At 38.3% G+C, this 27,074-nt stretch overlaps 1 protein-coding gene across 1 annotated transcript in view; it reads right to left on the reverse strand.

Moving 5' to 3' along the window:
* Positions 1–27,074, reverse strand: part of LOC309829603 (uncharacterized protein) — a 71,290-nt gene that overhangs the window by 32,452 nt on the left and 11,764 nt on the right. The window contains exon 3 of the mRNA XM_082665613.1: positions 14,324–14,663. Within this exon, the coding sequence (XP_082521739.1) occupies positions 14,348–14,663 (316 nt within the window). The 3' untranslated portion in view covers positions 14,324–14,347. The remainder of the gene's footprint in view (positions 1–14,323; positions 14,664–27,074) is intronic.

Genomic DNA, 27,074 nt, shown 5'->3' on the forward strand with positions numbered 1-27,074 from the left:
AAATTAATTAAAGCTAAGAAGGGGGTCGTTGGAACCTCTGATCTGTGGTACAAGGGTCAGAAGCACAGGTGACAACATATACTCGGTGACTGGCACCTGAAGTGTGTGTGTGCATTCCTGCTGGACTGAGCCCTTAACGTGTGAGATCTGATGCTATCTACAGGTAGATAGTGCCAGAATTGAGTTGAATTATAGGACACCCAGCCGTTTGAGCACTGCTACGCTCTCTCATTGGAAATGCGGTGCTCAGGACCACTTAATGCTTTCCAGGCTCTGGCTTCTGTGAATTCATGACAACAGTAACCTCTGAAACATACACGTGTACCTTTGCCACAAAAAACTTCTGACAGACACAAAAGAAATTAATAAAAGTTGCTAAGAAAGGGGGTAAGGGACCTAACGTTGGTTGGATGAGGGGGAAAAATATTCCAGAAGGAATTACTACTACTATTTATCTTTTGATAGTATGTGATTTTTAAATATGTGATCTCATTAGATTTTCCAAATACAAATAAACAAGATAATTATCATTTTTTTTAAAAAAGGCTGAAGAAAATGTAGTTTTATATACTTCAGAAAAAAGAAAATCGAGGGAGGATTTGATTATAGTGTTCAGTAGGCCAAGACATGTGAATAAAGAAAGAATTACTATAAAGGGGCCAGAAAAATGATTTAGGAGACAAGACTTTAGGAGACACTTTCTGATAAGCATAGCAGTAACTCTTCCCATTTCCTTTGTTTTTGGCCACGAATGGTTAAAGGCTCCTGTGAGAGGGCTACAAGGGGACTAGTGTCCACATCAAGTGGATAGCTTAGATCCTGATACCAACTACTGGAAATTATCCAGGGCCCAGGAAAGAAGTACTGGTAAGCTGCAGTTGCCAGCACGGTGCTTGGTAGATGTAAATATTTGTGGGTCTGCTAAATTAACGCTAAGACTATAATTCATAATATCTTGCAACACAAACTAGATTGGTAAGTTTTCAGTGGATGACTTTATTACCATTCAGAACTCAGTCAGATGGAACAGTACTCCTCAATGATTGAGAAATCAATCTTCCTCAAACTTCATGTATCACCATCTGCAAACATTGCTCTCTCTCACAGATTACCTGCCTTCAGCTATGGATGAGACAGTGAGATGCATTTCATTCTCCTCTTCCTGGACACACAGAACAATGACCTTTTCTAACCTCCCTTGGAGCCAGGCAGAGGTCAAGTTTTTGCATTCTTGTTGAAAGGGTATGGGTCTACCACTTTCAGGCCTGGCCAGGAGATACTATGCATGATTGCCCATGTTCCCTTCTGCTGTAGTTTAGGTAGTCATGCATTTAAGACAACACCTCAAGGTGGAGGGGGCATGGGTTCCTGATTCACTACTTGAAAGCAATCTGCTAAGAATGAACCACCTAATTCACACTGGTCTCTGACAAGAGAAATAAACATTTATTAAGTTAAGACACTTGGCTTTCAGGAGTGTTTGTTAGACTACCTAGCATCAATTACCTTGAGTAATTCATTGCTAAACTGGTACACTGGTAATAACCACGGACTAGTGATGAGTCTACTTAATTCCAATCCTCTCCATTTCTCATTGTTGATTTACTCTATACTCACCAGAAATTATTTTTCATAGGACTTCTTGATGACCATGTCAGTCTAGAATTACCCATAGTACCTCTATGTCTATCTCTTCCTCCAATTCAACTTCCCAGTAGGGGACCTGGCATTACCCCTCTGTGTAGATACAACCATGGAGGATCAGGTCCTAATGAGATCGTATCTAGAAGGGCCCTGTTCTGCAAGGTTTATGGTTTAGTTTGCTATACCTTGGTTTCATATGTTGGTTTAAAATAAAAAGTGACATGATTTTTGAAGGCTGAAGCTGAGTGGCTGAACCAAATTTCTATAATCAAGTTAACATATATTTTCCCCCTGAGTCTGTACTAGGTCATTTCTTAAAAATTATTTTTTCTATCCTATGAATCTATATGTTTACATAAGCATTAGCTATTATTCCCAACATCTATGTTACGGATGGAAAATAGGATGCTTCTCGTGTCCCAACTCAAATCAAACAGTAAAGCATTGTTTACATTATACAAGGTTTACATTGCACAGGACTGTTTATATTCTACAAGCATCCTGAGGTCATGTCTAGACCCAATGGGAAAAAATGTCATAATAGATTAGTAAGGACTGTAATGAAGATGGAAGGGGAAAGTGGTGGCATATGTGCTAGGCATTTATTTCCCCAACTGAGGTCATTTCCTTGTCACGTACAGTAAAAAATCACAATGTTACTGTAGTTGCTCATGTGCTGCAATCCACTGCCCACCCATCCACCCATCTAACATTTCTGAGGACTTAATCTGTGCCAAGGACTCTACTCTCTGCCTGAAAGGCAAGTGAAAAATACAACCCAGGTCTTTCCTGAAGGAGCACATAAAGGAAGACTGATCTCTGAATAGTAAGTGACACAAGATAATGGCTGAATGGGTGGTTTCTTTTATCGTGCACTTGCAGGATAGAAAGCGGAGAGAAAAATACCTCCAAAGAGTTGGACAGTTATATTATCATTGATTTTTGAATGACCACCAATTAAAGGGCATGTTTAGCAGCTAGAAATGAGGACCTCATTAGATGACTACAAGAGCCAGACACTTTCAAAACGTTCCCCTAAACTCTCAGTTCCATTTTCATTTCATGAAGAGACAGCTTGGGAAGTCGGAGGTCACGCTCTTGTATGTCCACAACAGGGATGATTTAAGGCACCGGTAAGCTCCTGCTGAGCTGCCACCTAAGGTCATATGACTGTGAATCATGGCCAGATATAATGACTTGGGCAACATTCTTTCCTGCAAATATGTACAAGATGGATGATGAATAGTATTGAAGTATAATATATGGTGCCGATCATGAATTTAAATTCCCTCAGAAATGGAGGAGAAACAATTAGCAAAGGGCATTCTTGACTTCGTTGAGCAGCAATGCCTCTCTGACTCCTGAGACACTCATTTTCAGCAGTCAGGCCACAAGATGTGTCTTCAATTTCTGCAAAATCTAGTTCTAGCTAGATTTTGGGAACTAATGGGAACATGATCTTAATGGATGTCTCATGTTTCTCATGCAGTGTGGCTGTGGAAGTTTAGGGGATGGAGTCAATAAAAAAGACAGGTCCTTTTTTACAGCATTCTTTATATCTGTTCAATCTTGTCACTACCATAGTGTCCTACTAAAAGGACGTTTCAGGGATTGTGTGAGGCCTGGTACAGTGTGTTTTTATAGTGAGAGTGGGTCAGCGGATGGAGAATCACATGAGAGAAAACAAGAGGATGAGGTGCTATTCCTGGCTCCGGCTTCACCTCAGAGAATGACCTTGGCAGAAGCACTTAACCTCACTTTGAATCTTTGAACCTCAGTTTTCTCATCTGTGAAATGAGGAAAGAACATCTGCCCCTTTGCTCCCTCTCAGGATTGTTGGAGGATTAAACAGATCAGGGCTATAACCTGAACTACGGTGAACCCATGAGGAAAAAAATTAGACATCACTTAACTATATAATATTCTTTTTAATCATTACTAATTTCCAAAGGTGAAGAAAACCTTGTTAAAAAAAATATGTAAGCTGATTGTTTTTCTGGAAACAAAATAAAGGCTCAACTAGCAACCCTGCATTAAAAAAGAGAACCTGAAATTCACATTCCAAATCTACTTCGAGACAGAAAGACCCCCAAATTCCTTCCAGTTTCCTAAGATTTTTCCACTATAATTTTTTTTCATTATTGTCTTCTTCATAAAATGTTAGTTATATTTTGGGGTTTTGCTATTGCATAGTTTAGCATATATAAGGAAATCGTCTTTCCAATTCACAAATAAAAAAGGGAGTACAGGAGAGAAGAAGGAAGAGAGGGAAGGAGGAAGGAATAAACAGAGAACAAACCCACGTGGCTCAAAGAAACTGACCTGAGAAGACAAAACAATTCATAATTTAAAATACTATATAATACAAATGAAGTTAAAGATGTGTTTGCCCAGAAGAGGACTGACTTGAAGTAAACTGATATGATTTTCTGGATAACACCCTGTATTTCCCTGCTATAGTGAAACAGCCAGTCATAGAAGAGCTCTATCCACAGGGAAATTATGAAAGAAATAATCTTCATTTCTCCATGATTCTTTAAAACCAAATTGGACTTTATTCCTTCTTATTTCTCTCTCAAACTCCACTCCTCGACATAGAAAATAGCATTCTGGAATGACTTAGAATTAGAGATCAGTCAATATTCCATGATTTTAAGGTTCTTCATTAGGAACAATGTGAATTCGGGCCCAATAATCCTAATCCTAGCTTTTTCTTTAGTTCTATAGTTCTATTAGGCCATGTTGTTAGAGCACTGTTTACACTTATTGCCAACAGTCTCTGGATTGGAGGTCAAACTGTTACTTACCTTCTTCAGCATACCCTTCAATGATTAAATGCCCCCAAGGACTTTTAAGAATCATTTTCATCTCGTAAATATTTTTTAATTGACATCTTAACTTTATAGTTGCTTCCCCTGTGAGGGAAAGAGACTAGGGCGATGGAGGGTTTTTGCTTCTTACTTTGTATTTTTTCAAGGACTTATTACTTTTTAAATTAAAATCAAGGAACCAGCACAAGAATGCTAATAAGGTATAAGTGAGATGTAATGCTTGGTGTGCATAAGGGTTCAATAGTCCACTGTGAGAGTGCAGCCTTTTGAACAACCTCAGCGATAAGTGGGAACCACTTGTCCAAGACTATTTTATTTAAGATGCAATACTCATTTCTATCCCCTTCAATACATTTTAAGTACTCCAAGCTAGAATAATGGGGCTAGAGGTGCAAGAAGAATACTATACCAAACAGGGGCAATATAAAAAAACATTACAATCAAATTTTCCTTATTAAAAATATAAGTCAAAAACCTAAATACAATATTATTCCACAGAGTTTTAAGGTATATTAAAAACATTGTAAAAAAAAAAAAATTGTGATAGGATGTTTCAAAAATTATGGTACAATCCCCTTCTGGCACCCTCATTCCTGAGTCACCACTTCAGCAGGACTGGGCTTTGGCATACTCAACCCACATGATGAGACAATAGCAAAAGAGCTTGATGGCTCAGTTGCCGAGGACTAGCCCACTAGGTTCTGAAGACAAGTAGACCAGGTGCTCCCACTGTCCATGCCAACCACCAAACCTGTGAGCGAGGCTGTCTCAGACAAGCTCTCACTCAGCTGATCCATCAGTTGACTAAAACTGCATGAAGGAGCCCAGATAAAACCAAAAGTAAAACACTACCCAGATGAATCCAGTCCCAAATTGCCAAGTAATTGCTATTTTAAGCCACTAAGTTTTTTGTTGTTGTTGTTTTGTTTTTTATATCTTTATTGGAGTATAATTTCTTTACAATGGTGTGTTAGTTTCTGCTTTATAACAAAGTGAATCAGTTATACATATACATATGTTCCCACATCTCTTCCCTCTTGTGTCTCCCTCCCTCCCACCCTCCCTATCCCACCCCTCTAGGTGGTCACAAAGCACCAAGCTGATCTCCCTAAGCCACTAAGTTTTGAGGTGGTTTGTAATACAGCAAAAGCTAATCTATACTATAATACGATTTGGTCAAGTGGGTTTATCCTTGAGAATGCAAGGTTGGTTCAGTATCAGCCAGTCAAATCATGTGATTCACTGTATTACTTAAATAAAAGGAGAAAATCATATCATCATTCTTTTTAGACAGAAGAGATAAAAAGCATCCCATGAGGTTCAAAATCTATTGGGTAGGGTAAATTTTATAAAACTAGATCCAAATAATAACTATCTTTCCTTGATAAAGGCTATATACCAAAAATACATGGCACATGTATACACTAACAAAAATTATTATACTACTAATTTTTTTAAAAAATTAGCATTTCCTTTAAGGAGAGAATTGAGATGAAGATTTGTAACATTACTGGTCTATTCGAACTGACCTTTTTGGAGCTGTGTATTGAGAGAAATAGAAAGAGAAGGTTTAGAAGAATATAGATAAAAATGTCATATTTATAGATTGTTTTGATTATGTATTTCATTGGAAACACAGGAAAATCAATAAGCTATTAAATCTAAGAAAAGAGCTCAACATAGGGGCTGGAAAAAAATTAATACACCAAAATCAATTGTGTTCCTCCATAGCATCAATATCTAGATACAATACAAGATGAATTTACCATAGTAACAAAACCTATAGAGAGTATGGGGTTTCACCTAATAAATTATGCAGAAAATCTTCATAATGAAAACTTTATTAGAGGACACATGAGTAAAAGAAATTTATATCACAGGTATGGATGAGATGACTTACTATAATAATATAAATGTCCTTCTATTAATCTATAAAATTAAATGCAACTGTAATAAAAGGCCAAGCTCTTTTTTTCTTTTTTTGAGGGACAGCATAAAAAAGTGATTCTAAAATGTATCTGGGGTTCTTCCCTGGTGGTGCAGTGCTTGAGAATTCGCCTGCCAATGGAGGGAACACGGGTTCAATCCCTGGTCCAGGAAGATCCCACATGCCACGGAGCAACTAAGCTGGTGCGCCACAACTGCTGAGCCTGCACTCTAGAGCCCACGAGCCACAACTACTGAAGCCCATGAGCCTGGAGCCTGTGCTCCACAACAAAGGAGGCCACTGCAATGAGAAGCCTGTGCACCACAACAAAGAGTAGCCTCCTGCCCCACCCCTCGCTGCAACTAGACAAAGCTCACATGCAGCAATGAAGACCCAATGCAGCCAAAAAAAAAGGAAAAAAAAGAGCACATTGCTCTATCTCCTATAAAAAAATTAAAATAAAATAAAGTAAAATAAAATGTACCTGGAAGAATAAAGTTCTCCATACAGCTAAGGTAGTTTTGAAAAATAAGCTCAAAATGGAGAATGTGCCCTATACATTAAGACATATTGGGAAGTCATGATAGATAAGAACTGTGTGATGCCCTTGGAAGAAACAGCAAACAAGAAAACAAATCAAACAGGTGGCCTAGAAATAGAGCTGTATACAGATAGAAAGTTGGCACATGAAAGAGATGGAATCATAGTCCAATGGAGGAAGTTGAATTACAGCTTTTGGGGAAACAGTCTCATTTTCAAAAGAGATATGAGATTGGATCTTAACCTAGTGATATCACTTATGTTGTACCCAGTCCTATATAGCTCCCCTAATCTTCACAAAAAAATCCACAAGGCATAAACTATTATCTTCATTTTACAGGTGGAAAAACTGAGGTATGAGAGATAAAATGACTAGCCTAAGAAGTACATGGTGGAGCTGGAACTTAAACCCCACAGAAATCATTCTATTAACCATTATGTTATATAATTCCACCTAATGTACAAAACTAAAATACAATAGTTTTAATATTTAAATGTGAAAAATAAAATCTAGAGAGAGTAAAAGAAATTGCAAGGGAATATATTTGTGATTTCAGGGTAAGAGATGAAATAGATCTTTGAAAAATAAAGACGCATACATTGTATGAAGCAAAGGTGATGAATTTAACTATATTAAAATTATAAATTTATTAATATAAAAAATCTGATTTTAAAAAATGGGCAGAAGAGCTGAATAGACATTTTTCCAAAGAAAACATACAGATGGCCAACAGGCACATGAAAAGATGCTCAACATCACTAGCCATCAGGGAAATGCAAATCAAAACAACAATGAGAGATCACCTCACACATGTCAGAATGGCTATCATAAAAAAGAACAAAACTAACAAGCCTTGGCGAGGATGTGGAGAAAAGGGAACCCTGGTACACTGTTGGTGGGAATGTTAACTGATGTAGCCACTAGAGGGGTGGGATAGGGAGGGTGCAAAGGAGACACAAGAGGAAGAAGATATGGGGACATATGTATATGTATAGCTGACTCACTTTGTTATAAAGCAGAAACTAACACACCATTGTAAAGCAACTATACTCCAATAAAGATGTTAATAAAAACAAAAACAGGGGCTTCCATGGTGGCGCAGTGGTTGAGAGTCCGCCTGCCGATGCAGGGGACACGGGTTCGTGCCCCGCTCCGGGAGAATCCCACATACCGCGGAGCGGCTGGGCCCGTGAGCCATGGCCGCTGGGCCTGCGCGCCCAGAGCCTGTGCTCCGCAGCGGGAGGGGCCACAACAGTGAGAGGCCCGCGTACCACAAAAAAAAAAACAAAAAAAACAAAAACAGAACAACCATATAATCCAGTAATTCCACTCCTGGGTACATATCTGAAGAATACAAAAACACTGATTTGAAAAGATGCATGCACCCACATCCAGTGTTTATAACAGCATTGTTTACAATAGCCAAGATATGGAAGCAACCTAAGTGTCCATCAACAGATGAATGAACAAAGAATACGTGCCATATATACACAATGGAACACTGCTCAGCCATAAAAAATGATTAAATTGTGCCACTTGCAACAACATAGATGGACCTGGAGGGTATTATGCTTAGTGAAATAAGTCAGACAAAGACAAATACTGTAATGATATCACTTATAAGTAGAATCTAAAAAATAAGACAAATGAATGAATACAACAAAACAGAAACAGATTCACAGATATAGAAAACAATCTAGTGGTTACCAGTGGGGAGAGGGAAGCAAGAGGGGCAAGATACAGACTGGGAATTAGGAAGTGCAGACAACTATGTATAAAATAAACGAGATACAAGGATATATTGTAGGGCATGGGGAATATAGCCAATATTTTATAATAACTTTCAATGGAGCATAATCTATAAAAATATTGAATCACCATGTTGTACACCTGAAATTAACATAATATTGTAAATCAATTATACTTTAATAAAAAAATTAGAATTTTATGTACAATAAAGGATACCAAAGTCAGACTGAAAAACAGTTGATGGGTAGAGGACATATACATTATCTAAAACCCAATAAAGGACTCAACATCTGAATACAAAAACTTCTACATCTCTAAAGACACAGAATACTCAATAGAAAAATGAGCGAAGGTCATGATAGGCAATTCATAGAATGGAAAACATGAATAGCAAGAAAGTATATGAAGACCTAACTTTTCTACAATCAGCAATGCAGAATTAAAACACCTTACTTCCTATGAATCCACACATGCCAAATTTCCAGAAGTTAAAATGCAAATTATGCCGTGGAGCAACTACGCCTGCGCACCACAACTACTGAGCCTGCGCTCTAGAGCCTGGGAGCCACAACTACTGACCCCGCGTGCCTAGAGCCTGTGCTCCGCAACAAGAGAAGCCACTGCAATGAGAAGCCTGCGCACCGCAACGAAGAGTAGACCCCTCTCGCTGCAACTAGAGAGAGCCTGAGTGTAGCAACGAAGACCCAATGCAGCCAAAAATAAATGAATTAATTAATTTTTAAAAATGCAGATTAACAGCGTGTGGTGACAAAGGATATGGCAAGAGAGAAATTCCAAGTATTGCTGGTGAGGGGAAAATGGTACAGCTATTCTGGGGAGGAATCTGTGAAATAAGGCATATATATGACTTCTACCTCAGCCATTCCACGGCTGCACTGTTACTCTGCACTGTTACTCAAGGGGACATGTGGAAAGAGTGTATTAATGCTTTATGGTGGACATAAAGTGTTGAAAATAGCCTAAGTATGTATCACCAGGGTAATGGATAAGCAAAACATGGTATTAACATATGGTAGAATATTAGACAGTGGCCACAAGCAATCATTTCCATGGAGCAACACAGACAAATTTTAAAACAATAATTTTGTGTAGAAAAAATAAAAGAATAGGATGTGATTCTTAGTCGATACTACTTTTGCAAAAATTAGAAAATACAAAACAATTCGGTGTTTCAAATATATACACATGTTTAAAATAACTATGAAAGGTGAGTTGGGAAATTACATATTAAATGGCCCAAATGGTACTATATAGGGGAAAATAAAGGAAATAAATCTGGCAGAGGAACGTCGGGGCCAAAACCAATCTTAAAAGTATTAGAAAATAGAGTGACCGTACACACTGATGATAGAGTAACATGAACTGAGGCATATGGTCCCTTTTGAGTAAATGCCTTAAATACAAACTAAAAAAATAATGTCATAAGATTTACAAGCACTATAAAAATATTTAGCATTATTGCAGTAGATAGTAGAAATATATAACCTTTCAACTTAAATAAAAACAAGACTGATGAAATATCATCTTTGTTCCCATGTCATCCATGCTAAGGAAGAAATAATAAATCAGCTTTTAAGATAGAATTTTTTACAATGAGATAAGAAAACAAACAAAAAGAAACCCTAACTGTTTATCCCATGAAGGGAGAAAAAAACAATTTGAAAAGTCAGAGTAGAACTCTCTGAGGATAATATTTAACATCAATTTTTTTAAAACAGAATTTTAAGAAGCTGGTTTTGAATTGTTTATAGAGTTTCTAATTAGCATGCTGAGGAAATACAGGGTCCATCTTAATCCAGAAGCAAGTAAAAAGTTCTGACTCTTAAAATTCTAGGCTCTAGAGTAGGTGCGTGCTGGTGTGCTGGTGTGTATGTGTGTGTGTGTGCACATTTGCTGTGTGTTTTCAATAAACTCAAGAGTACATAAGGGTGTATGTTATTACATTGTAACACTTCTTGAGCAAGTCTAACTGAAGGTCAGTAGCAAACAAGTAGATGCCGCTTGGGTGGCCCCCCAAACTCTCAGGTAATGCGCAGATCTGGCTTGGCAATCACGTTCTGCTTTTAGATATAATGCATTTTTATGTTCTTGTTAGCATTGAAAGACTAACTTGAATGTTTTGCAACTGATGAAATGGACAACAGAGCAGTAACCTAGAGTTTACAAGTATTTGGGGCAGTAAAACTTTAGTTCTAGATTTAACTTGGATTTTAGTCCTAATTTAACTTGGACTTTCTACAACGCATTTTTTTTCTATAAACTGGAGGTATATACCACCATAATCCTAAAAAACCTGTGACTTTGGGCTTCAGGGGTCTAAGCCTTCTCTCTAAGTGACTGAAAGGTACAACTGGATATTAGACCTGTCCAAAAATTGTCCTTTTCTGTCCTCATACACAAGGGTTCAGCTTGATTTTTGGATAGCTGTCATTAAAAAAAAAAAAAATGTGCAAAGAGCTAATGCCTTTTGCTACAAGACAAAACAATTTCTCCTGGACATGCAGTAATAGGAGGCAATGCCATGTGTTGGAAGCATGCACATATTTTATGATAGATATTAATCTGGAGGTTAACAGCTAGGTGCTCTGGTTGAAGTAGTTTATTTCAAACACACATATAATGTTAACCCACTTTGTAACAAAGCCTTCAACATTTCATATGCAAATTCGTTTTTCTTTCTAGTTTAAGCCCAAGGAAATCCCTATAAGTCTTGTCTCCAAAGAGAAAATATAAAGAATTCATAAGATTAAAGAGTTCTTATCAATTGTATAAAAAACTAGAAATGTACTAACTAGACAAAAATGTAGACGTCTAAGAGAACGTCCAACAAATAGAAAAGTAGAGGACTGCACTGAGATTGCAATCCTGAGAAAAATACATTATTTTTAAATGAAAAAGTAAAAGGAGATAGTATAAGTTAAAGCCAGAAGAAAAATTTTAAACCTACAAAAATACGAGTCAATACAAAGTTAAAAACCCATTAATTTTACTATATACCCAAAAGATTCACAAAAGATCTCATGAATATCACAAATTAAAATAAAACAAAAGCCAGAAATATTGTTTTCCCCAAACTGTACTACCACCTGCTTATTGCTTCAGTGGTAAGAAGAAAAATTATCTTCAAATAGTTAAATTGTATACCTACTTATATTTTAACTCTTAGGTGGATCTTGTTATATAATATATATGATCTCTAAAGAAGACTTGTTGATTGTTTATTTTGGCATCTGTTAGGAAATTCCTATTTAATTAGATAAATCTCCTTAGATAACTCTTAAATAAAAATAGATGCAAATATAGTATGTTTCATATCATTCATTTTAGACCTCTAAGAGTTGGAAAAGCTCAACCTGGAGAAGAAACTAGTTTTATTGAGGGAAGAAACTACTTTCCAGTTTAGAAGAGGAGGGATTATCCCATTTCTGTAGAGGAAGCAATCAGGAAGATACAAAAAGAATGATCCTTGCCTAGCGCTAAGGCCAGAACTACTGTGAATATTGTACCAGATCTTGTAAAAACAGCCACTGTGCTGGCACTCACAGGCCTGGGTCATGGTGTGTTCAACAATAAAACTTTGTTCCAAAGGATGGAACTCCTTCAGGCCAAAAAGCTTTCACCTGCATTATTCCATTAACCTCACTGTTTTGTTATGGGAAATGTGTTTATTTTTTGAAATGACATTGAAATATATCCTTAAAAGAACACTTTAGGTCTCAACAAGATTCTCTTCTCTTTCAGCCAACACATTACCTTTTAGAAATCGACAGTCTACTTCTTTCTTTAAATCATCACATTTCAAAGCTGTAGCAGCTAATAAATGTTAATATAATTTTTCCAAAATTTTCCCTAAATTTCTATGCTGTCTTCTTTACCCTGTCTTTTCAAGGTAAAGGTATCTTTCCAGTTTTCTTAGCATTATCAGGATTATGGATTTTGTTCATTGTTAAAGTTCGTTATTTATGGACGTAAGTTAATGTAAATGCAAAAATATCTTGTATTATTCACAAGCTGGCTGACTTAAATCACTCGCTCTTAAAGCAACTTTACTGCTCTCCAATCTGTTCAAATGCACGGAAATATAAATTCAGGATGATGTGGCTTCTCTGCGATGCTTTCTTTTCAGGCTGCAGTCTACATGACAGCGTTATATTTTATCCTTGCTGCTGTTGTTGTTCAATCTATAAAATCTCTCTTGAAGACCCCCAAAACAGCTTGTAATTTACTTTTACTTTTGGTGATTCACTGTTTTCAAATTGCCATCTCTGACCATATCCCTCTTCCAGGGGAATTTATGCAGACTCTTCTTTTTTTTTTCCTTCTACATACTGATTTACGCTAACCTGAGCAATTTACCACTTCTACATCCATGTGGTAGCTCAAATAAAATGAGTTCCTGTGTTAATCCCACAGTAAACCTCGGTAATTCTCACATCACAGGAGTTGTAAACGTTTGTTAACAGAAAAGGAATGTTTTTCCCAAAATAGCTACATAACTCTTAAGACTACTCAAATTCCTAAATAATCCTTTTTACAAGACTCCCGCCAACTTTATTTTGATACATTAAACATGTGAAGCCTATTTTAAAAGGTATTTAACAGTGACTTCATCAAAACAGCTTCCTAGTTGTTCTCATAATGTCTTTTTTCTAAAGTTTTCAAACTGTTTTTAAGTCAACTTGAATAGTGATGAATGTGAGCTGCTGTCAAAACGCTTAAGAAGCATTCTGCCAGACAAGATGGGCAAAAATGTTCTAGATCTGCTCAATCTGACATTAGAGGTCATGCAACTTGAAAAAATGAAATAACTATTTCCAACACTCATTGAGCCCTTCATTTTAAAAATAACTTCAGGGCTATTTCCACACTCTACATTTAATAATACCATTTTTTTAAAAAGGATGTTAGGCTCGGTGAAATCAGAAACTGATCTGCCCCTTAAAGCTGGTGAGTCTATTCTTAATGGGCCTCTGGTAGATTTGGGATACTGATGATAGCAGTTTCATTTAAGAACTTCACTAAAAAGAATGACATCCGAAAAGGACTGCTGGGGAAGACAGGGAAGAGAAGACCGGAGTCTCCTGAGAAGAAAAAGAGAAACGATTTAAATAAAGTCGCTAAGGAGGAAGGAGGTGGTGAGACGCATAGACAGAAGAGCGAGAAAGAAGATTTAACGAAGAAGTGAAATGGAGCGCAGAGGAAGGCAGACGCTAATGAGGAAACAAATGGGAAAAGGTAGTGTTTTCAAACAGGCATGCACCAGGAAGGGACGAGTTACGGCCTGGAGTAGCCCCAGTGCTTTCAGGTGAAAGAGATGCTCGCAGAGAACAGGGACAAGCAGTTTACTTCCAAGCTTTGGAGCAAACTAAAATTCCCTGCCCCGAGCCTCTCCCAGCCTCGGCCGAGCGCGGAGGCGGCGGCTGGGGAAGGGGCCTAGCCAGGAGCCAGGCCCGGCGTCCCGCTCCTCTGGGCTCCGCGGCCGAGGGAAAGAGGCGAGGATTAAGCGGGGAGAGGTCCCGGCCGCAGCTCGGCGGCACCCCGAAAACGGTCCGGGGCCTCGGCGGTGCCCGCGAGCCGTTCCCCCTGCGGCGGGGCGCTCAGTGGCCTTACCTGGGGCGCGGAGGGAGGCGAGGTCTAGGGCGTCCGCTCGCGCCCGCCGCAGAACCCCTCTGCTGCACTCAGCCCAGGTTTCCAAAGGAGGCGCGACCCTGGCTCAGCCGCCGCTTCCCCCTCGGGGTCTTGGCCACCGCCTCCGCCGCCTCCGGGGCTGTTTACACCGTTGGGCCCCGCACGCCGCCGCCGCTGCCGCCTTCTCTCCACCCTAGCGCCGTTGCCGATTCGGCCGCCGCCACCTCCTCCGCCGCAGCCTCGTCTCTCTGGAGCATCTTTCAGCCACCGAACTCTGAGAAACAGGAGACTCCAGCCGCGCCGGCAGGAAACTCCCCCGCAACTGCTAGGGGGACGAAGAGGTCAGAACACCGGCGGCTTTTCCGCCATTGAGCAGCAGCCGCTCCGCTCCTTCTGCCTACGCAGACTCTTAACCCATAATTGCTTTACTCTTTACCTCTATTTCTGGGTTCTTAAATTAACTGTTACATCAGTGTTCTTCATTACTCAAATTATTTTTTCTTAGGAACTTTTCCTGGAAGTAAGTTCATGCTATTTTTGACAAGCAAACATTTGACTTCTGAAAGAATTCTTACAGAAATGGGTTTATATCCCAAATGCACAACCAAAAATCTTTGTGACCTTGCATAAACGTCCCTTACCATTTCAGGTGCTATCTTTGCTTGACTCCAAAGTGAACTGATTAAAACTATGAGCATCTAGCTGTTATGTACTTTTGTCTCAGTTTGGTCAATGAAACTCTCAAAAATCCATCAGATTTTCATTATTTTTATCATTAGCCTGTTTGTATAAAATAAGTTACCATTTATGGAGCCAGTGTTCTCCTTTATTCCGGCATCCAATCATTGTAAATATTTCTCATGGACACATTCTTAGAAGGCCTATGAATAACCTGGCCTCTTACTGATTCTCCCTTTTGGAGTCTTACTAGCCAGACTTCCCCAATAACTTTCAGAGAGAGTTTTCCCCCTTTCCGGGTCTTCTTTTTGACTTCTATACACCATAGAACTTTGAAAAGTCATCACACCAATACTAATATTACCACATACCCTCCAAAAAGCTCCAAGCTGTTTATGCCTATTCATTAAGTTAATACTTTATCAAAACTTGTCCAATTGAGTAGTTTTAGCACAGATATTTTACACATTTTAGCACAGACATGCTCTGTTTAAGGCTGACAGATCCATTAGGAATTAACTTTCTGGTACATTTTCCCTCTGACATTTTCCTCACAACTGCGTTTCCTCATAACTGAGCCATCAGTTATCTCTTGCCTATAGAAAGGCAGATAAGAGAAAAGAAAGCTAAATGAGAAAAGATATGTAAATAGACTAGCACAATATTGGACACATAATAAGTATTCAATAAATGATAGCAAGTATTCTTACCCTTATCCTCACATTAGTTTATATGTATTAAAAACTGATTACTGGACTCAACTCTTACTTCCATTTCTCATTAGATCCTCACAGAAACCTTGGAGGAAGCGAGGTTTTATCCCCATTTTACAGGTTGGGAGACTGCAGCCTAGAGGGCTTAAGTACCTTAACTGAAGTCATATAGTCAAGAAATAAGCCTATATTTGTCACAATCACTTGCCCATGCTTTGACGTGACACCACCACCCATCATTTACCCAGCTTCACCAAGGTACTACTAAATTTTTTACTCTTATTCTCCTCTCTTTGCTTCATACTACCATTGCCACCAACCCAGTCAAATTCACTTTTAATTTTCCAATGTTAGTGAAGGGAGTAGAAGGTGGAAACTGAGGTTAAAGGAGGAAACTTTAATGTTATTCAAGGATGACTTCATCTTAACTTCCAGCCTTCGTCTACCCATTCTCTGCTCCAGTCACACGCAGAGTATTTGCTATCTCTTCCGTAAGTCTTGACTTTTCTTGTCTTTATGCCACTCTTCTTTTCTCCATTTGCAATGAATCTCCCTTTCCCTTGGTTCTTCACCATTTCTTACTCCATACTCTCCATTAAAATTCAAATCTACCTTTAAAGCCCAACTCATATACCAGTTCTGTCCTGCAGTCTCCTGGATCTGCCAAGTCAGAACTAACCACTTGCTCCTCCGTGCTCCTGCAATGGCAATGATGTTAGAAGGGCGAGTGATTTTACAGCTCGCTCACCACCTGCGGGAAATATGTCCTATTTGCCCTTCCACATCCTTTCTCCACCCAACTCTATATGGATGGCTTGCATGGCCTATCTTAGTAAGTGTCCTTGCTCTGGCTTCTGTTTGGCTCACCAATGAAGAGTACCAATAGAAGATTGTAGGGAACGAAGGAGGGGAGTGAAGTTAGGGTATTAATTCTTGCCAAATTGTTGGCAGTTGGCTGCATCCCCCAGCTAACATATAGTGCTTCTCTGTGGGGCGTCACAGCATCTTTGGGGAGGACTCGCTCTCCAGCAAGCCCTCCTTTCTCTTTCATCTCCTATAAAGTAGCCATACTTTTACTGAACCCAGGGCACTACACTATCTCTTGATTCTCTACATTGGGCTCAATTTATCCTTATTGATGTACCCCTGATTTCCTGCTGAGACCCTGTCTGATGAACTTCGTAATATGCTCTTCTAAGCTGTTAATTTTACAAACCACATTATTACACTTATTAGAAGAATGTCTTCAGGATGTGTCAGTAAGCTCTGATTGGTGATAATGGTAAACAGCTAGAATTTATGGAACATAAAGCATGCTTTGGTTACTCTCTTGAGTACACCGTGTGCATTATTCTAATTAATTTAAATCACTATTAGCTAAGCAAGGCACACAGATGCTAAGAGGTTCCCAGAAGTAACTTGCTCATGGTCACTCCAGTGTCTCAGTAGTGTTTAGGACTCAGATCTGTCCAAAGCCTAAACCTTAAGTTCTAGGTCTAAGCAGTGGGTCTCAAACTTGAGTATGCATCAGCATCACCAAGAGAGCTTGCTGAAACAGGTAGTGGGCCCCACCCCCAGAGTGTCCAAGTCTGTAGGTCTGGAGCAGGGCCCAAGACTTTCACTTCTAAAAATTCCTACGTGCAGCTGATGTGCTGGTCTGGGTTACCAGACTTTGAGAACCACTAGTCCAGGCATTTTAGGTCCAGAATTTCAGGTGTTAGAATAATTTTCTGGTGATAAATGTCGAAAAAAAAGCACTGCATTTTCCTGTTTGTAAGGAGGTAATAAATTCAATCTTAAAGAGTCAATAATGGGGCTAAGTATTTAAGAAAGAAGAGTTATTCTCCAGGAAGATGGGAGGAGATGGACATTCTAAGGACAGGAATGCCCTTTCAGGAAACTTGCAAAGGGAACAGAAAAATAACATAGTAAGATTCTGGTATCCAGTGTTCACAGAACATGAGTGGGATACTCTTGACTGTAAAATGGGAAGCCAACTTTTGCTCACCATATACATACCTTATTCAGTACAAATGTTTATTAAGAATCTCCAAAAGCTAGACACTAGGCATCAGGGCTACACTGATGGAGCAGATAAAGTGCCTGGCCTCAGGGAGCTTGTGCTTCAGATGATGTACATCAGCTAGACAGACTGAATGATGGATACTATGTTGGGTTCACACTTCGTCTCAAGAAAAAAATATATCCACAGACGTGATCCAGGAGTCAAATGGCAAAAGACCTAGCCTCAAAGTGAGTGTTAATTTCATTAAATGGTAGGTAAAAATTATTTTATATGCCGAGATAGGCTCTGCTTAAAAGACACACTATTCCTCCAAACGTATTATACAAGCCAGCTTATGAACCTGTGACTTTTTCTAGGAGAAATGTTGCCTTCTTTCCCAAGAAGGGAGCGGTAGGGGTCGGGGTGGAAATAGTTTCATCATCAGAGGCACAGTCTCACTACTACTGCTCAGCTCCAATTCGCAACCTTCTGAATGGTTTCCAGACTAAGTCATTTAGCAAAGTGATGAAGAAAAAATGGCCCATTAATCTTATGATGCGTGTTATAACTTAACTCTGGGTTTAGCACAGGAAAAATATTATTTGCATTGATTAGAAATATGCTTTATGGCTGCATATATTATTCACTCTGAACATTCTAAAATTATTAGCTGGGTTGACATGACGAACTGCACAGGAGTACTTCTAGATGACATCTCAATGTCATCTGTTACTCACATCATATAGGTCTAGGAATCAATATGTATTTTACTCAATATGAGATCTTATTCCAAACACCAAAATATGCCTGTTTTTATTCGATGGTTATCATCATGAAACTACCAGCTAAACATCATTTAGAAAATTCAAAGCAAGTAAATTACTGTATTAACTGTCCAACTATGATTATGACTTTCCTCCACTTAGAGCTGAACCTAATATAATGATCTGGTCAGTCTGACTAGGAGGATTTATTCATTAATTTACTCAAATGTTCTGAGGTATATTTTGAAGGACTTAAATTATGGTCTGCTTTGTAGGATCCAACAGTAAGGGTGCAGGTTTATCTCTTACAAGCTCTGTGACCTTGCCCAAGTGACTTAGCATCTCTGAGCCTCACTTTCCTAATCTGTAAAATGGAAACAATAATAGAACCCAAGTTGTAAAGCTGAAGGAAAAAAAAGTAATATGGTAATGTATTTTGGCACAAAAGAGCAGTTACGCTGATGGTCATTATTTGTGAATACTGTTGCTAAGATTATTGAAAACCTGTTGTGTCTTAGGTGCTGTTCAAGGACTAGAATTTTAAGACTGTTCTTCACCTTTATCCCAGTTTTACCTGCAAAGTTCTGCCATGCACTGGAAAAACATACTCGTATTTCTAGGGAAGGGGACCACTCAGGTGACATTTTTGTTTCACCAGGTATATAAAGTATACAAAGGTTATAGTGTATCTTTTAAGTCCTTTGGACGTCTAGTTACCTTTCACTAGAATGATTCTAGTAGATCCTGATAGATACCTGAGACAAGGTCAGGTCAGTGATGTTGGTACCTTTTCTGGCTTAAGAGCATAGGGCAGAAACACAGGAAGAGAGGGCTTCCTTTTCCACTCCTGTTACTAAGAACCCTCTCGAATAATGACAATCTGAAACAGATCACTACATTGTTGCGTGTTGTAGAATCAAAGCAGTGTACAAAGCAAAGAGCACTGGCCTCCATTATACTTGCATTTCACTCGAGATTCACTTTTCTAGACCGTGGAGAAAGCAGATGTTCCAACACTTTCCAGGTACTGGAATATTACAAGCTGGCAATCTCCACCACTGCATGTTTGATCACACTATTCCCTGCAAATGGAATGCTGTTCCATCAAGGTCAGATTGACCAGTGCAAATACCCGATTTTATCGTACGGTCAGAACCACATTAACTTACTGAAATTCTGCCCAGCTCAGGGTCTACCTTCTCTGTGAAACCTCCTGTGAGATCCCAAGTTACAAACAACTCTATCTTCTTCAGAAGACATTGTATACTATATAAATAGTAATTTACATATAAATATATGTATATGTGTGTGTATTTCTTTGTTACATTAAGTTATAACTCCTGTGGTTTCTCTTCTTAACTAAACTGGACCCCCTTATCATCACAGTGGCCATGTACATCATTGTATCCTCCAAAAAATCCAGATAATAATATCATGGATTCAGTATATAGTTGTTTAATAGAAAACAATTAACTAACCACTGCAGAATACTAGTGTCTCTCAAGGTGTGTTCAGTGGATCATTAATCCTATGAGACAGTCCATGAAGGAAAAGATTTCAAATAAATTTGGGATCTGTTGTCCACTACATCTCCTTATCAGAGACTCATAATTCACAAGACTTGTAAAAAGCTCTGTAGCAAAGAAACTGTTGACTTAGTTTGACCCAGTATTTCTCTTACAAGAGTATCAGTTCTGGAGGTCAAGGATATTTTCCACCTCTAATACAACATCTCTACTGCCTAGTAGAGTGCCTGGCACTTAGTAGACACCTAATAAATATTTGAATAAGTTTCAACATACATTCCCCTTTTAAGCTATAGAAGAAAAACACAGTATATAGTAGATTTTGATTTACTTGGGGAGAATAATAATATGAATAGATAAATTTACACAAATCATTTTTTAAAGTATATATATTTGATAATACTTTTTTCCACAAATCTACACAATTGCACATTTAGTGGTGATAGTACACGAACTACATTTGCTTCTGAAAACTTGCTAAGAAGGATGGCTACTAAAAACTACAACTTGAACCCAAAACAATTGATTTAGTTCATTGGTCCCCACTCCTTAGCAGTTTTAATATAGAAGAAAATAGACGCATATATTTCTTTTCTGCCATAATATGACATCATATAAGGAATGTGATTTTATTAGCTAGAAATAAGATTTGCTTTTGTTATTTTAGTACATTTGATCACATAAGAATAATTCTAGATTTTTTCCCCTCCTGTGACTCTCATAGCATCCCCATCTAAAATAGACTTTGGAGATTTAGATCAAATGTCATATCAATTGTCCTAGACTGCTTACTATGTGCTTTCACTATAGATTTTAATGTCAATAGAGAAAGGAGAAGGAAAAGTCAGAGGGAAATGAAACAGGTGTATGCAACACCCCTCTCTACTACCGACATTTCTCAGAATTCTGGGGGAAGTTGCATCTATAAGTGGAAAGTTTTTCACCATGGAACTCACGGTGGTTGAACTTCTCATGAAGAATTTTTTTTTCACTACTGAAGAAAAATATGTTTGATTTTACCATAACTGAAAAGTTCTCCTGTTTCTACTTCTGAGGTTTGCCCTCAAGACTACTGTTGACCTAATGGAAGGGACTCCTATGCATGGAGGAAAAAGTGCACCATTTGAAGGAAAAGCTAAAGGAGTGGTATTCAGGTAGCTCCTCATTCCACCAATGAAAACATACACATAGATTTTCCACTTTACACCTCATTTTCCACCTTATTTTCATGATTTTGAAATGAATATGTAGGGTCTGATGAGTTTGTCAATAGTCTATAATTATTAGCGTTATTAAAATAGAATACAAATGATAAGCCATATGTAAAAATGCTGTGTGAATAAACTGCTATACCCCAAATAATACAAATGAGTGAATGGCAGTAAATGCTAAGAGGGATTAACAACATAAAGGATATTAAAAAAATGATGACCGTATTTCATATTTATGTGTCTTTTTCTCTCTCACTCTTTTTGTTTTTTTTTTTTTTTTGCGGTCCGCGGGCCTCTCACTGTTGTGGCCTCTCCCGTTGCGGAGCACAGGCGCCAGACGCGCAAGCTCAGTGGCCATGGCTCGCGGGCCCAGCCGCTCTGCGGCATGTGGGATCTTCCCGGACCGGGGCACAAACCCGCGTCCCCTGCATCGGCAGGCAGAACACTCAACCACTGCGCCACCAGGGAAGCCCTTCTCTCTCACTCTTACTCAACTCCTAAATAACTAAGAGAATATGCTCATAAATGGTAAGCATGTTTTGGATGTTCGATGTGTGTTCGTGGGAAAGAACAAAAAAAAAACTGCCTCAATTAGGTCAAATATCATACAAGAGATGAATGAGATTAGAGATGGGATTGGGATTTGTGTTAGTTACTCAATAGCTAACCAATCACAGATATGACAGTGTAGTGCAATATGCAAATATACTTTTAAACAACTTCTCTTAAGTTATCTACTGTCTGTAAAGACAATCACACTCAACTGCTCTGCACTTAACCCCAGAGCTTCTGAGTTAGAATCTGTTAGAAACAGGTACACGTTTCATTGCTTTGGCAACATTTACATGGCTCTGCATCAGGCAATACAACTGCTAAGATCACACGCTGGGAATTCAGGAAAGGCTAGTGTCCAGTTCTGGTCGTTCTACTACCCAACTGTGATCTAGGGTAAATTCCTGATGGAAAAAAAAAGAAAAAGAGAAACCCTGAAGATGCTGAAACAGTATTTCCTACTTCACAGGGTCGTCATGGGGATAAAAGGTCATTAGGATAAAGTGCCTCTCACCCAGGAAACACTGATAAATGCTACTGATGCTACCATCATCATCATCATGACTGATCAAGGACATATTGCCACATGGAAATTCAACATTCCCTGGTCCATTCACAACTTTCCTTTAAAGGACTCATATTCTATGTGGGGTCTTAACACCTTCAAATAACAGAAAATACAAGTCTTTACGCCTTTTTTTCTGTAGCTAATTTTGGCATCTTTCACCTCTGTCCACTTAAGTGTTGGTTTAGCATATTCTTGTCACACAAAGAAGCTACTTCCCAAAGAGAGGAACAATGTGTCAAGTGACAAAGACATTGAGTGAAGTCTTTCACATCCTAGATTGTCCACGGTACAGCTCAGCTGGTCTCTGGGTTGGAAGGCCTGGGTTTACTTTGCTCGTCTGTTACAGGGGAAGGGACATGGTCCTTAGCATATGGTCTGTGAAACAGAGGCAGCTGCGGGTAGAATTATAACACAAGCAGAACTGGCTTCAATTCTTGCTTCTTAGGTCTTTTTCTTCTTGTTCAGCTGTTCAAGGAACCTGCCTGCCCTCTGTCCCTGCCAGGACGACGTTACATCTGCCTGGATAAGTAGGTCACCATTGTACATCAGGAAAGGTCTTATTTGTAATCATCAGGAACCAGATACGGCTAATTTGAGCAGAAAAGGAAACTTTTGGAAGTTTATGGTTAGGTCTCAGTAACTAGAAGCAGACTAAACAACCGAAAGCCAAGGCTATGCTATTGCAATTATAGGATCAGGCCAAAGTGATGTTATAAGTCCTAGCTGGCCTTGCTACCAAGCAGGAACAGGAAACAGGAGGTTGACCCAGCACTGCTGGCCTTGCTTCTTTACATCATTTATTTGTAATTCAAAATCCAAGAGAGGGGTGCAGTTGGCCAACCTGAGGTCGCCCGACTGTTTTCCATCTGTAAGGGAGACTGAGCATGTGAGTAAACAGTGTATCTGACATGTTCAGCTTGTATAACGAGAGGAAGGCTCTGTTTCACACCAAGACCCACAAAGTGGAAAATTCCCCAAAGAGAAAGGAATTTCAGATCAGATGCTTGGAAAGTTAAAAACAACAACAACAAACAAATGCAGATGTGGAATTAAAGAAATGGAGTCATTAAGAACCTATATGTGGAGTGATTCAGACCTGAGTTCACATCTGGAGCAAGCTACTCAATCTTGCTGAGCTTCAATTTTCTTTAAAGGAAACAACGTGGAAGATGATATCCACATGTAACCTGTGGTACACATGAAGGAGGGTAGTACAGTATATGATGCCTGGCACATCCTATGCATTTTCTAAAACTACCAGTAGTACTATTATTATTGTTACTTATTATACAATTTATTGTAGAAATTAACAGGGAGAGTATTAATAAATGTTAATACAGTGCTAAGTGTCACATTTATGATCTCAACTAATTATTTGTTGATTCAACAAACATTCCACATATCAGTTAGTGTGTGTATATATATATATATATATATATATATAATTTTTTTTTTTTTTTACAGAAGAAAAGAAACCCTGAGGCTTAGAAAGTGTAAACAATGTACCAAAAGTCACTCATTTAAGAGGTAATGGAATATTATTCAGCCTTAAAAAAAATGAAGGAGATCCTTTCATTTGTGACAATATAGATGAAACAGGAGTGCATTATGCTGATGAAATAAGCCAGACAGGATAAATACGAATGATATCATTTATATAGGGAATCTAAAAAGAAAAAAAGCCACACTCATAGAAACAAGAGTAGAAAACTGGTTGCCAGGGGCTGGGGTGTGGGTGGGGAGAAGGGGGGAAGACTGGTAAAAGGGTACAAACTTTCAGCTGCAGGATGAATAAGGTCTGAGGATCTACTGTATAACATAGTTACTACAGTCAATAATACTGTATTGTATAACTAACATTTTCTGAGAGAATAGAACTTAAGTGTTCTCACCAAAAAAAGAAAAAAAGGAAAAAGGTGTCATGAGCTGTTAGATGTATTAATTAACGTGATGGGAAGGATCCTTTTACAACAGATATGTATATCAAATCATCATGATATACTCTTTGACTATCTTACAATTTTGTCAATTATACCTCAATAAAACAGAAAAAAAGAGGTAATAAAGATGAGACTCCAATCCAGGATTATCCAGCTCAAAAAACTACACTCTTAACCATTACAATATAGTATCCATCCATATGTTGTAACTGTAAAATGCTTAACACAAAGGAAACGTTAAATAAATGGTATTTATTCTAACTCTAATGCTTACTAGATATTAGTTATGTGGTATGCTTTACATCTAACTACAAGGGTATAAGGTGCAAATTCTTGCTACAGAACATAAAAGCCCCTGTGGTACCCTGTAGGATAAACACAGTACCTGTAAATCTCTCATCTCTCAACCCAGAGTCTCCTCAAGTTGGAGGTCTTTACCCCCTTTATAATGTGGGAATAATGCCTTTCCCACATTTGCACTGGGCATGAAAATCCATACTTCCAGGTGTATACTGAACCTCCACTTAGCTCCTCGTCACCTTGGAATCACCAGACCAAAGATCATTTATTCCATTAATATAAATGATGTAGGGATAGAAGTACAGAATATACAGAGAGTGTTGGAGGAATCCAAACAACAAGTCCTCCACTCTCAAAACAAATTTTAGAGTTCCAAAAGTAAAGAGCAATGTTTGGAAATAAAACTAAAAATGAAACTAACATCTACAATTAGCCAAGTATTTGTTATGGGCCAGGCTACTTACTAGGCACTTGATAAACATTACAGCTCATCTTCCTGCAGTCCTTCAAAGTATATAATATTGTTTCTATTTCATAGAGAAGAAAATTGTATCTAAGCAGGTTAGTGATTAGCCCAAGACCACAGGGCTAGGCTGTAAGAAAAGAAGGCCAAGTTTCAGTGGTCAAAATGGTGATGGATGTTATAACTAGAAGATTACGGCTAATCAAATAAAAATATTCAAAACGGTCCTAATGTATTATTAGGATTTCTTTAGAATAACTTGGGTGCCTTAGTGAATACAGTAGTGGTAGGCACTACAGTCTCTTTAATTTGCTAATCATACAAATCTACTTTAACATTCTTGGTGACAAGGAGCTAACTACCGATAAGACAGCTTCTTCAGTTTTGGGGCTACTCCAGGGTGAAATGCCGGAACGTCTTACTGCCTGCAATGTTACCTAGTTCTACCAGGGGGAATAAAGCAGAACAAGTAGCCACTGTTCTTGACAAATGGATACAGTTTCAGTTTTTCAAAATATGAGTGTCAGATTCATTCATTGTATCAGATAGATCTGTCAAATGGCTTTGCCCATTTACTAATGGATGGCACACTGCAGACACACGTTGGGTCAAAGGACTCAATGTCACCTCATTGATACTGTCATCAATATAATTTGTATTGGCATTTTGTCTCACCCTGACTTTAAGGACTATGTGAGGAGATCCAAGTCTCCAGACCATGGACTGATCACCTCTGCTTGACACAGTATTCTCTGCTCATTTCCAGAGGGGACCAAGGATGAGCTCTTGTACTTCTGAGTCTATTCACCCTACCTGGCAACACATACTACCTGGGCTGATTGGATCAAGCAGGAGCCCCAGAGTTTAAATTTCCAGCTGCATTGGAGGAAACAGAGGCTATGCCCCAATCCCATAACCCCTCACTTCTTACTGCTAGCCTATCCTAGGCTGTTCTTGCTGATAGGAGTACTTCATGCTAAAAATTAATTTTGCTTACCTGATGGCAGTCACACAACCTCAAATGCCATTTTTATAAATAAGGCAACCACCAATGGAGTGTGATTTAGGGTTTTTTCTTCTGTAGACCCTGCCTACCCTATAAAATCTCCCATTACTGCATCATGGAGACTATAATCCCTTTCCGAGGGAATAGATTCTTTCCAACCATAAGATGAAATAAGAACTTACATTTCTGTACTGCCCAAAAGGAAATAAATTGATTACAAAATGCAGGAGAATGACTGATTTTCCACATTTGTTGTGTTCATTAAAGGGTTTTTGAATAGACTTGACAGTATTAAAGAAGTTCAACACACACAAAATAAAAATTAATAAATGAAGAGAAAAAAATTGCATTTACAACAAACAAAATAAACACATTGATATATAAAAGGCTGTTATACATCGATGAAAAATGGATGTCATAAAGTCACAAACTAAAAAGTATTAACAGCCAATAAAGATATGAAAATATGTTCAACCTTGCTATTATTAATCAAAGAAATACAAATAAAATAATTCAGGTGTCATATTTTACTGACTAGAATGACACAGTTTTAAAAAACTTGATAATACCGGTATTGATATTGATAATACTGGTACTGATGAGTGTGTGTAAGAAACCACACTGGATGTTAAATTCTTGGTAGAAATAAAAAGCACGGTAACCTTTCTGGAAGACAATATGTCAGTATGTACCAGAACTGACAACCAGCCATTCAAGTTCTAGAAGTCCATTCTAAGGAAATAAACAAATGCTCAAAGACATGAACAAGGATGCTTGTCTCATTGCTTAGCAAAGCAAAACAGGAATAATCTAAATGTTGAACAGTAGGGACTGGTTAAGTAAATAATAGAATGCTGTTCAACCATTAAAAATGATGCTGCAGATTTTTATTAGGTGATGAGTAATCATACTTATATTACTAAATAAAAATGTTATAGAACTGTTTTGTAGTTTGATATAATAATTAAAGGTATTTTACACTTGCATTGTATTTATATGCACCCCGT

Source organism: Grampus griseus (genome assembly GCF_964374135.1).
Source record: "Grampus griseus genome assembly, chromosome: 11".
NCBI classification, from domain to species: domain Eukaryota; kingdom Metazoa; phylum Chordata; class Mammalia; order Artiodactyla; family Delphinidae; genus Grampus; species Grampus griseus.